The sequence below is a fragment of the Crassostrea angulata genome, chromosome 6 (genome assembly GCF_025612915.1).
Source record: "Crassostrea angulata isolate pt1a10 chromosome 6, ASM2561291v2, whole genome shotgun sequence".
In the NCBI taxonomy this organism is placed as follows: Eukaryota; Metazoa; Mollusca; class Bivalvia; order Ostreida; family Ostreidae; genus Magallana; species Magallana angulata.
In genome coordinates this window covers 19,572,757-19,585,209 of record NC_069116.1, presented here as the reverse complement: position 1 = coordinate 19,585,209, position 12,453 = coordinate 19,572,757, and the positions used below count along the sequence as shown (strand labels likewise).

The 12,453-nt window shown below is 34.3% G+C and overlaps 1 protein-coding gene across 3 annotated transcripts in view; it reads right to left on the bottom strand.

The window, feature by feature from the left end:
- Positions 1–1,811: 1,811 nt before the first annotated feature.
- The window catches only part of LOC128187240 (nuclear pore complex protein DDB_G0274915-like), a 28,231-nt gene continuing 17,589 nt past the window's right edge, over positions 1,812–12,453 (bottom strand). For 2 of the 3 annotated variants that reach the window (XM_052857531.1, XM_052857532.1), the window contains exons 7-12: positions 11,557–11,686; positions 6,853–6,963; positions 6,596–6,719; positions 5,750–6,178; positions 3,596–5,497; positions 1,812–3,393 (exon numbers count right to left, since the gene is read on the bottom strand). In XM_052857531.1, coding sequence (XP_052713491.1) covers positions 3,236–3,393; positions 3,596–5,497; positions 5,750–6,178; positions 6,596–6,719; positions 6,853–6,963; positions 11,557–11,686 — 2,854 coding nt within the window. In that variant the 3' untranslated portion in view covers positions 1,812–3,235. The remainder of the gene's footprint in view (positions 3,394–3,595; positions 5,498–5,749; positions 6,179–6,595; positions 6,720–6,852; positions 6,964–11,556; positions 11,687–12,453) is intronic. The other variant, XM_052857533.1, reaches the window with a different exon arrangement.

Sequence of the window (12,453 nt, the reverse complement as noted above, 5' to 3'; positions counted from 1 at the left end):
TGTTAAATGTTCAAACTTAGGACCTTATGTTGCCTATACTTATATTAGAACCCGAAACCATTTGTTCTACAACTTAGCATCACCGTCTTTTTTGCTACTCACTGATTTACTAAAACAAGTATGCATCCTCCCTTTTTTTCAGTCAATATCTATTTTCTGTTAGATTCTTTTCAGAATCACACCTGTTGCCAATTCAAGTCATGCGTGGAGCACCTTATTTTAAATGTCGCCTTACAAACGAATCTTGCTCCAAAATTTGTCCGTCTCCCTGAATTATATGCGTTCTATCATTCGAATGCTTGACCAAACACTGAACATTATATAATAACAATGCATGCAACATGTGTCAATTTATTGATTTTTTGGGGGGGGGGGCAAAACTGAAAATGGAGCAAAAATCGCCTGCATTTATAACTCTCACAGATGTAAAACGTTTTTGATAAACAAATGATAACTAAATTGAATTCAGTAACACGTTTCGTGTTTTTATAATATTCAATGTATTTCCTACATCACCTATCTCAGCAAAGATTAACTAAGTTTTAAAATTCTCTCAAAGTTGTTTTAAGTTTCGACAATATCACATTATCTAAACTGTGCTTACAGGTAAATTTATCATTGTATCCATTATTAAGACATTACCTTATTTTGCAATTGATTTATGTGTTGGAGCTAGAAATCTAAAACATAAAACTGTGTAGAATATTCTTATCAATGTATAGAGTTTTCCTGTAAAAAAAAAAATAAAAAAAAAAATTGCCAATTATTCAAGGAATATGCATTTTCTTAAGGAAAATCAAGAATTGTTCACCAAACAACAAAAGCAATTGTCCAGTGTTTTAAGTAATACTTTTACAACTATTTGATGCAATTTGAATGTCTCAGTTTGATTGTAGGGATTAGAAGTTTCGAATGATGAGAATATTGTTGAGTCGTAAAAGGAATTTTGTTTAAAACATAATGAAAGTGATAAAATCCACTCATAATGAAATTCGGAATGACGAACAAGGTACATTTCTATACATTAATAACAGTATAATGTGTTAGAGTCTCCATCTACATTGTATATAACTGCATGACAAGATAGTTTTGGCAAAGAAACAAACAAGAGGCCCAAAGGCCTTGACGCTTACCTGAGTACCATAGACCGACAGCAAAAGGTTACACGAATTGCCCAAGTGACATTAAATACTAGTATACAACACCACCTATTCCCAAATAAAAATCCAGAAACTCTGAACCATGGGCAGTGAATTTCATACATGAAATAGTAGTAGACGTTTGGTTATTCAAGTCTCTCTCAGTTTTGAGATCTCGTTGAGACAATGTCTTTTTTTTTGCGGGACCAGAAACGGTCAACGGAATCGCACAATGAAAGCAAGACTAAAATCCTTGTACATTGTTCGAATGTCCGACTGTTTTATCAGTCCAACTAACACAGTAAAAAAAAATCAGCTAAACCTGTGAACATCTTATTTAGCCAACCTCTTTTTCAACGGAGAAATGGTCACGAATAATGAAAATATGTGGTTTTCTTCGAATATCTTTATAATAACTACTGCATCAGAAAGGCTAGTACTTACACCAAGTGAAATCTAAATTGTTTAAACGGTGAAACTCCAAACTCTTTTGTTCAGGTGAGCTAAAAGTCCTCACATTCAAAGAATATCAATGGGTATAGAACATTAAACACAAGAATTTTTTTTCCTAATCTGGTCATGATTTAACTAAAATGAGGCAAATTGATATAAATATTATATTGCACACTTTAATACATTCAACAAATTTTACTTTAATAAAAACAAATGACAACCAGTAGTACAATTTTATTGATCTCCATTCCAGAAACATACATCCACCTTTCTCTAAGTCACAATTCAATTTCATACATAATACACCACACTTGTTTTCTCCCTATCCAATACAGATTCGTACGGTCTACCCAATCTTCACAGGAATATCATTATTTTGTGTAATACATTGAGGTTCATCAGAAACTCCACAGGAAAGAGCACACCCAATGATTGCAATATCACTCAGACAAAGAACACACCCATTAACTTTTTCAGCTTTCAGTAACCGTTAACCAGATGCTGCTTTAAACTCATCATGCATTTGAGTTGCTGTATTTTTCAACCATTAACAAAAACTTGACATTCGACATTCACAATAAAAAAACAGCAATATGCTGTGCACCAGCCTGCAAAGAGAAAGTGATACAGAGAATATATACAAGCTTGGGAACTGAACACTAACTTTTGTGAAACTGTGAGGTCAATACAAATATTGCATATATTTACATTACAATCACTGTTACACAGTGAGGAAAAATTTACTCGTGTTACGTAAAACATATGTGTAACACCGAGTTTTGTATAAATTTGGCACTATCACAAAAATTAATGTTTCAGACAGACTGATGTAATATAACAGAAAACAAAATACACAAATTGGTACAAAATCAAAATAAGTTATACCAGGGCAAATCAAGCACCTTTTGTTGAATAATAAATTATGAAAATTGGATGGAAAGACATTCTGAACATTTGAATGCAAATACATGTAAAAAAAAATGTTGTAACTCATTTTGAAATTGACCAATAATTGTCAGGGACTTCAAAATTAGCAAGTTTTTGTAATCCCCAACACATCATTAAGGAATTGTTTATAGAGCTTCAAATAAGTTTTAACATAATCAAAAATTTCCAACTTAAAGGTTTACATCTTACAAATATAATTTATATAAATTAGCTCCAGATATATATAATTCTTATTTGAAACTCTTTCTTTTAATATACATGTACATAACATGAAAAACTACATTTAAAATATCTTTTTAGTGCATTATGACACATTATGACACATATAACTGTGCAAAACAAAGTCTTCTAGATAATTTTTTTTATATAACACATAACATCTTTCAAAAAACACTCCTGTTTTGTAAAAAAATTCTTTAAAAAAAAAATTCACCTTCTTTTTACAAATTTATACAGATTTACAAATTGAAAAAAGTACATGCAATTTTTTTTTTAAAATCAAAATCTTATTGAACTGTAATATACCTCAGCTGTGCTTTCCTGATCAAAATTAGTTTATTTGAACTTCTATGAGTTGTCAACCCGAAAAAACAACAGAATGGCTTAAGATATGCACAAGATGGATGATATGAGATTTTTTAAAATGATAGCCACTTGATAATTTACAAAGATCTTTATGAAAGACATGCAATGAATTAAGTTCTCTTTGTTCTTCGCACTGGTTTTCTGACAGGGCGGGCCTTTTGGTTATTTCCCGTTCCAACACTGAAGGAAGGAGTTGATCCTCCAAAGCTAGGTTGGGGAATGCCATTTCCACCTGGGGTTCCAAATGAGACATTATTCCCTCCACCTGCTAAATGCAAAACATAATCTGTTTAAACAGTCTTTTGTAAATACAGACATAAAAATAAGAAACAGGTTTATTGAACTGTTAAGCAAATATTTGAAATATTTCTGGTTCTCAAAGACAAATTCTGTGTTTAAAAAACAAAATCTTGAAAAATACACAGTATCATATTCCTCTATTTCACGTTATTAAATTTAAAGCTACTTACCTCCAAAGTTAAAAGATGGTGTTAAGGACTGGGAGAAATCATAAGGTTTGGCTGGTGTCGACTGGTTGGGTGTAGCACTGTTGTTCTGGGGAGTTCCAAAATTAAACCCACTAGATGGAGCTAAACTTTGAGAATTTTTCATAGGAGTAGCCATACCAAAATTAAATCCAGTATTACTGCTAGTTCCATTTGCTGATGCAAAAGATGGTGTGCTTGCTGACTTTGTAAACCCTGGTGGACTTGTTGCCTGTCCAAAAGCTGGTGGGGCTGGCTGCTGACCAAAACTGAATACAGAATTAGTTTGTTGTGTTGAAGATTGTTGTCCAAATGCAAATGATGGCTGAGAAGTTGCTTGTCCAAATGCTGGTGGGGCTTGAGTGGTTGGATTCTGTTGTCCAAAGTTGAAAGAAGGTTGTGAGGGGGGCTGCTGTCCAAAACCAGGGCCACTGGTGCCTTGTCCAAACCCAGCTGTAGATTGGGAGGCTTGTCCAAATCCAGTGGCTGTTTGAGATCCTGCTGGCTGGGCGAATCCACTGGTGCTTCCAAATGCAGGAGTAGAGGATTGTCCAAAAGAAGAAGAAACCTGAGTAGCGGTTGGTTGTCCAAACACACTGCCAGCAGTGGTGGTGGATTGACCAAATGTAAAGGTGGAACTAGGCTGGGACCCAGCTGGCTGTTGTCCAAAGGAAATTGATGAAGATGCTGCAGGATTCTGACCACCAGCTCCAAATGCAAAAACAGATGTTTGTGGCTCTGTTTTTGTTGTTGGTGTAGAACCAAACATCACCGAGGTTGCTGGAGTACCTGCTTTACTTGTACCAAAATTAAACATCCCTGCTGTTGAGCTAGTAGAAGCTCCAAAGTTAAATCCACCTGTTGATGAAGAGGTTGTTGAAGGCTTTTGACCTCCAAATGCAAAAACTGCTGGGACTGCAGTGGTTGATTGAGCTTGAGCTGGATTCTGTGTGGCAAAGTTTAAACCTCCTGTTCCACTAGCAGTGGTTGTTGGCTGTGCACCAAAGTTAAACCCTCCTGGTGCAGCTGAAGTACTTCCTCCAGTGCTTAAATTGGTTGATACGGCAACAGGAGCTGAAGGCTTACTTCCAAAGTTAAAGGTGCTGCTACCTGTACTTGGTGCACTTGAACTATTTCCTGTACCAAAGTTAAAACCACCAGTGGAACTTGCTTGAAAACTAGTTCCTGCTCCAAAATTGGTCCCACCAGGAGCTGCTGCCGCTGTTGTTGTGCTTGCTGGCTGATTGTTGAAGGAAAACCCTCCAGTTGATGGTGCTGTGGAGGATGCTGTTTTAGACTGACCTCCAAAATTGAATCCACCAGACGCAGCTGAAGTGGTAGCTGTGCTTGTTGTTCCACCAAAGTTGAAGCCTCCAGCAGATGTACTTGAAGCTGTACTGCTGACTGAGGTTAGATGACCACTTTTTGTAGTCCCACCTCCAAAGTTGAACCCTCCAATTGACGGCGCACTTAAAGTGCCATTGCTTACAGGTGCAGAGACATTTGAAGTCTGACTCCCAAAATTGAATCCTCCAACACTGGAAGATGATGCAGCTGTAGGGACTGTTGTTGAAACACTAGAACTTTGGCCCCCAAAGCTGAATCCTCCATTCGAGCTTTGGGCAGACAATACAGATGTAACAGAGTTTGAAGATTTAGCTGATTGGGTTCCAAAACTAAATCCATTCTGTCCACTTGGTGAAGAAATAGATGGCCCTGTCAGTCCACCCAAAATAGATGGTAGAGCAGATGATACTTTTAATGTGGAGTTAGAGCCATTAGACAGTATCCCACTTATGCTGGATGAGACTGAAGTTGTATTTGAAGAGGAGGATTCTGTTGAAGATGTCTCCGTTTTCGATGGCATTGTTTGTCCAAACTGAAACCCTACATAAACAATAAATTACAGTTTAAAAGCTGCATCCTTATTACTTTCGAGCTTTTGTGCTTTGTTTAAAGGAACAAATATACTATGAGGTAAAGAACAATATCAACATGTGAATTATTCAATGACAAATTTGAAAACGTTATTATATTATGAACGGAGTTGGTATGACATGTACTGCCTGCATGTGTAAGCTAATTTCTTCAACATTTTTATACATACTATGTTTGTCCTCCATTTAAGCACAACATTACCTGCTATAGGGCTAGTTTTTATAGAAGATGTAGAAGCTGTTCCTATACTAAAAGGTGCAGCGCTGGCTATTGCTCCTGAAGCACTAGTTACTGTGGTTGTTCCATTGGAGAGACTGGCCATTGAACCTGGTCCATTTGTACTACTTGGGGAACCACCAAAATTAAATCCAGCAGATGGCAAAGGCTTGCTAGCTGGTGATGCAGAACTAGTAGATGCTGCTGTACTTATAGCAAACAGACCTGGGGTGGGTGCAGACGCAGGTGTATTAGCACTTGGAGTTGCTGTGGTAACAGTGGTAGCATTACTAATGGGGCTAGTGGCGGCCAAGGATACTGGCTTGGTGGTCCCAATAGATACTGGCATAGTACTTATTGTTGAGGGTGTTATACTTGCTACTGATGGTGTTGAAACATTAGTAGATAAAACATCTGCAAAATGAGTAAATGAAAAAATAGTAATCACCACACTTCTGAAATTTTAAAACAACTCGTACAGATATATCTTTGATTTTTGCAAATCATTTGTATTAAGACATACGAAATGTAAGTTAGATAAGCCTCTTGAAATTAAAACATCCTAAAAAGGGATGAACACCTGATTTTACAAATGTTGAATATAAAAAATTAGCCAGAGTTTCTAAATGTAATTCCATCTTCTAACTTTACCTATAGAAAACAGCAGAGTCTCCACAGACTCTTTCTCAGAATCTCCACTAACTGTACTGATAGACAACACAAATGAAGCTGTGTGTACCTGCACTAACTTAACTGATAGAAAACACAAATGAAGCTGTGTGCACCTGCACTAACTTTACTGATAGAAAACACAAATGAAGCTGTGTTTACCTGCAGTAGAGGACTCTTTCTCAGAGTCTCCAATCTCTGACATCATATCCTGGGCCCTCTTTTCCTCCTCCTCCCTATCTTTATCATAATCTTCAATCTTTGCATTCACATTTGCTTGTGGTACCTGCCACACAAAAGAAACACAACAATGGTTTAATTATATCTCAGAAAAAAACACATTCCTTGCACGTATTTTTCAATTAACACCAAGATTTCTCAATTTTTGAATAAAAAAAATAAAAAAAATGGCCACTAACATCTTCGTATGTTTTGTTGAGTCCTGCATAAAGGGACATGTCTCGCTTTCTTGCCGATAACTTCTCTGTCACAGCAACACGCTTTGGAGTCCGCACAGACTTGTGTGTGGTCTACAATGAACAGGGGGGAATATACAACACCAAGGTCTTAATCTCACACTACATAAAATAAAAGGTGGAGTGATTGCTTTATGACATATATGAAACATTTATATCTCAGGGATTTTTATACTATTTCATTTTTGGCTTTTAATTACAGAACAGAACGTAAAAAAAGAAAGTATTCTGATATACCGGTACATTATAATGTACTTATTTGTCAAGATATTTGACTATTCAGACTCCACAAACATTTTTAAAATTTGCCCTTGCAATTTTTTCCTATTCTAAATCAAAAAATCAATCAAAACTGTGATATCAATGTATCTATCCCTGATTTTATCCTTTACAATAGAACAAAATATTTAAGATTACTCAAGCTTTTCATTAAAAAAATAAAATTAAAAAAAATGCACAAAATAATTGAGGAGCATTAAGGAAAGAGAGAAAAAATGACCATTTATGATATGGCCCTAGTATGGCCCCCATAATTTGCAATTTTTAAAAGTGCTTCTGGTATGTAAAATTTTTATGTTATTTTTTAGAATAGATTATATGTTTTTCACCTATTTGTTTGATTTATTTGAAAGGAAGCAAAGAATTAGAGTAAATTGGTGATGTTCATATTAGAGGTTAAAAGTAGGCTCCTGTCATGTATAGTCCTTTGATAACTGTCTGACTGTTGATATCAACTGTAGACTTAGCATGTCCACACAAATTTGTGATGACTATTAAAATTCCGGATTTTCCCTTGCTTGTTACTATTACAATAATTACAAAAATGGCTTGTTTCTATGGGTCAATGATGTGAAATGAACAGTTTTATTGTCCCCTAGCCCATGACAAAGTGTCTTGATTTATAGCAATTCAGATTATTAAGAAAAGATTTTGTTGCATATTTAAGTTTCCTGTAGCAGAGACTCTGTAATACATAAACCATAAAATACACTGCAAACAGTCCATCCCCAATTTCAAGTTTTAATATAGACTCCCTAGGTTTTTAATCTAAAAACAAAAATTTGACCCGGCCTGTTCAAAATTGTTTTGATGAAATTGTTATCTTTAGCAAGACTGGCCTTGCATTTTTTGCAATGTCAAAATGTTAAAAGTTCAAAACAAAACAAATGATGTAATTTAGGATGTTAGTCAGATGACTTAAAAATGTTAAACTTAACCTTGCTTAACATCACAGCTGAGACCATCAATTTATCCTGTGGAGAAGTTGAACTCAACTCATAAAAGAGATTTATCCTTGCTGCTATATTTATCTTCAGCCCCTACATAAATTCTGCCTTTTCACAGTTCGAAAAATTTTGTAGCACAGGTCAACGCATTACAACAATCGCAGAATTATAAAAAATAAAACAAATTTGAAAAACTATGACAGAAAGAGCTGAGATACCACACATCAGCCAGGTGTATTCAGGTGTACTGAATATGAAGGGTTTGTTTACCCCTGTTCTGATATCTGAGATAGGAAATCTTATATGGCTATTATGAGTCATGTAAAGATCTGATGTGACATAGACACAAAATTTATAAATAAATGCAGTAAAACTTTTTTTCCTAATTCAAACTTCCTTCTTCAAGTAACCATATATGCATATTTTGACAACAACCTTTTTAAAGAGTCTGTATAAGAACCATTTTTACAGCAGTCTATGCTTATTTCACTTGAAATCAGCGTCATTTTTAATCGGTTTGGATGCAATAAAATAGTTAGATCTTACCTAAAGTTCAAGGTCTTGTGAAAATAGTTATACATTGAATGTGTTGGTGGGATGTTTCTTACACAGTATTTTATTTTGAACCTATCTTAGCAATATAAATATTCAATATATTGAACACAATCAAATTCAAGACAATTCAGATATATGTACAGGTATGTATATGGACCATCAAGCTAGCTGAAAATGTGATGCCCTGGTTGTTGCTATTCTGTGTATGGTTATCATAAATTTCTCATGGTTATTAATGGCTCACTGGATAAGCACATTTAAAAAGGGGAGTACCGTAATTTGCCAAATAAAATACACATTTTTTTCTAGAAAAATTCTTCGTGAGAAAGGGGTGCATAATGTACACTACAATGGAATTTTGACACTTTTTCTTAGAGACAAAACACATTGACTATAATAATATGCAGTACATAAACTTTTAACGGAAAATGCTCCTTTCAGTTTACCTATATGTATATATATTTTATATATTTAAACATTACAAATTGTTGTTGTAGCTTATTAAGCAGATAAATGTTAGCTGGTTGATAAATTGTTTTAAAATGACCATTTATATTAAAATGAACTGTTTATTCAGCAATCGGACCTGCATGTGCAATCACCATCTCCATGTATGTCACCATTACAGATGTTATTAATAGATCTGTGCAATAGGTCATGATTTTGGGCCTGATTGAGTTAGCCTACCATGTATTCATTTGTAATTAATAAGCATTTTAAAATACGTGATTAACTACTATTCATTAAAAAAAAATAAAACAACTTATCTTGATGATTTGTTTCACTTTTAATTTTTAAAGACCACTGCAGCCCTATTGAAGCCATTGTTGTACACATGTGCGCTTTTCACTTATTCATGCTGGTTATCTCAGACATAGCCTTGGGGCAAAGAAATATACTGTTCTGAGTAAATGCCCCTATTCCCTGTGATTAGTCACCCCTTTGAGCTGTTTAAAGATTACAGCTATCAAGAAAGTATCTGCGTCACAAACATTACCGTATTTTCCCGACGATAAGTCGGTATTTTTTTCTCTGAAGCAGAGCACTCGACTTATCGTCTTGATCGACTTGTCTAAGGCTTGAGGTCAGAAAATTGTGAAAAAAAATATTAAAAATCTTGGTTTTAATCATCTTAAGCTGGCTGTGTTATTGAAAATTACGTTGTTGAATTCAATGTTCATCTTTAATTAATTCAATGTTCATCTTTAATTATTATCATTTTCACTCATCTGTTAACACTAGAATACATATTAATAGCAGTTTTTGAACAATGGTGCATTGTCTTTAATCAATTAAAAGTTTTACCGTTCCGTTTTTATAAACACCTTGTCACATGATTCCATATATCACTATAGTGGGAAGATAATATTGCGCAGTAAAATTAAAACCAAACTTGGATGGGAATAAATATTGCAGTAGGTCCGGGGAATGTTTTTAAATTTTATGATTTTATTAGTAGTAAAGAGTTGTTAGTGGAAAGTATAAATAAGAAATATTTTATGGTCAAAATCAATCTTAACATACGTAATCGGCAATTATCAACTCTATTGTTTATACGGTAGACTGATCACGGTTGTGTTAATAATCTTGCTAAGGCCGAGATCTATACGGCAATTTCACTCACTGTGTACATAAAGAGTACCGTTATAAGAGTGATTATAGTTCATTAATTTGTTATTGTCCAATTCTTTGATTATTGTCAAATAAAAAATTTAGGAAACGTATGTATGTCGTATATCGTCATTATCAAGTCGTACAAATGATCGATCTATTCTAACAGTGTCTCTTTAAAATAATAGCATGTAACTGTATTGCTGTATACAAAGTAAACAAGTTTCATCAAATCATAGTAATTGCTAAGCTTTCTGCACTTGAGATCCCCCTTTGAAGTCCGACAAGAGACAGGTGCATGCCTCTGACACCGGAAATTGTTAAACAAACATTGACCACGCGCAGAGTCAACAGGTGGCTGGTTACGTAATGGCGAATACACTGGCGATGGTCAGAGTGGGTGATTATTTTAATGCATGGGAATAAAATGTTTCTGTCATAGTAAGTTTAATTTTGCATAACACGCGATATCGGGAATTGTTTACAATGCAAGCGACTTTGTAGATTTTGTCGATATTTGAAAATATGATGCATAAGTATAAAGAGTAATTGAATTGAATTGAATTGATTTTTTTTATTATAATAATTGGTAGCAATATCGGGGAAATCGTGGCATCATACACTGATAATGTTACTGCAGTTTTATACACCATTTTGAAGCAATAAGTTCGACGTGTCGTCTGAATCGACGTATCGAAGGATTTTGTAAAAATTTTGGCTAAAAATGAGCAATTCGACGAGTCGTCTGCATCGACGAGTCGTCGGGAAAATACGGTACATCGCAAAGTTACATTAAATACAAAAAATCCTATATATAGTATAGTAGATTTCCCCTTAAATTACCATGACAGTTTGGTTAAAAGTATTAGTTCATATTTTACACCCAAAATTCTTTTTCATGAACTGTCAGGTCCTAATGGTGAGTGTTGCATATTATACACAACTCCTTATTATATTTGGCAAGTTAAGGTAACTGAAATTAGATGCAAAGAAAAAAACTGAGTCGTTACCCTTTGCTTTGTGGGGGAATAACAATTCCGAAATTTTTGGGCTAAAACCCAAAGTTAATTTTTTGGGGCCTTATTCAAATTTGAATATCATGGTTACATCACCATTGAGAATTTATTTTTTTTGGGGGGGGGGGGGGGGGGGGGGGTGGTGGTGTTCGTTGTTGAGCTAAAATCAATGTCAGTCAATTTAAGAAATGTGACAATAACTTCAATAAACTACATTATTCTAGTTCTGCATTATTTACCCCTGACTTATTCAGGAACTCAGCTACTGATGTCTCCAAATCTGAGAGCTGACTTTTAGAGGTGTCCTCAGATTTCTGAGCAACCTGGGATGGAACATCTTTGTTCTCAGTCAATAATACGGTGTCAGCACTGTGAAAAATAAAAACAAGTTACATCAAAGTTATATATTCATTAATCATCATAATCTATCTCCATGTTATGTCAATGAATTCAAAAAAGTCTGATCTGGTGAAAACCCATCCAATGACTTTCATATATCTAAATTAATAGGTACAATATATCTTGGAGTAAATAATAATGTAGTTCCATAAATTACTATCTGCATTTGTCAAACACTAATTATCATGGATTTTTGTCCAATCTTTCTGAATTCTTGAAACAATGATTTTTACTAAAAACACGCAAAAATCAAAGAAACCACAGAGTTTCATATTCAATAACTATTTATAGTAAATCACACATACAATTCATTGTTCCCTTGTAAATGCATATACATACCTTAACTATATTCTGACATTTACATTTTGAAATTGATACTAGTATAATATTTCAAAATCATGATGATTCTTACAGTTAACTACTAAAAAATATCATAAATGAATACAAAACATATTTTTGAAATGAATATTAGCACATTTCTATAGCTAATTTACTTTCATGAATCATCTTTCATGAATCATTTAGCCATAGTTCATATCCAAATAAGGACAGTTTCTAGTAGTATTGAATATCACAGCAAGCAGAATCATTGTCAATATGTTCTCCTACGTTTGATTATAGCAACAATTCTTTTGTATTTAATGTTATATCTATCTCCGACTCTTTGCATAGGGATAGAAAACATGAAATTTGTTGGATAAAAATCTGATACAATCACATATTGTAACTAAAGCTTT